Source organism: Myotis brandtii, unplaced genomic scaffold (assembly GCF_000412655.1).
Source record: "Myotis brandtii unplaced genomic scaffold, ASM41265v1 scaffold1441, whole genome shotgun sequence".
Lineage (NCBI taxonomy): Eukaryota > Metazoa > Chordata > Mammalia > Chiroptera > Vespertilionidae > Myotis > Myotis brandtii.
The window spans coordinates 42,771-43,068 of record NW_005355164.1 but is presented as its reverse complement, the minus strand read 5'-3'; the positions used below and the strand labels follow the sequence as shown (position 1 = coordinate 43,068).

At 66.1% G+C, this 298-nt stretch overlaps 1 protein-coding gene across 1 annotated transcript in view; it reads left to right on the top strand.

The window, feature by feature from the left end:
- The first annotated feature begins 272 nt into the window (after positions 1–272).
- MEPCE (methylphosphate capping enzyme) overlaps positions 273–298 on the top strand; it is a 3,899-nt gene continuing 3,873 nt past the window's right edge. Inside the window, exon 1 of the mRNA XM_014535529.1 lies at positions 273–292. Within this exon, the coding sequence (XP_014391015.1) occupies positions 273–292 (20 nt within the window). The remainder of the gene's footprint in view (positions 293–298) is intronic.

The following is a 298-nucleotide window of genomic DNA, read 5'->3' as shown; positions in this document are numbered from 1 at the left end:
CTCGCGGCAAAGCGGTAGTGGTGGAGGAGAAGGGTCGGCGCACGCGCGGTTGGTTCCTGGAGTTCGGGTCTCGCGGGCATCTTGTTTTGGTCTCGTAGGCGAGGGGGCCGCGCTTCGGGGGAGGCGCTAGGGCGCGAGACTAGGCGAGAGGAGCTGCGCGCGCACCCAGGGAAGGGGGGAAGGGAGCGGGTGTAGGAAGGGGGGGGGTTAAGCCCCCAGGTCCACCCTCTTAGCCCTCGACTGGGACGGAATAAGGGGAGGAAATGATAGAGATGGCGGCGGAGAAGGAGCCGTTTCT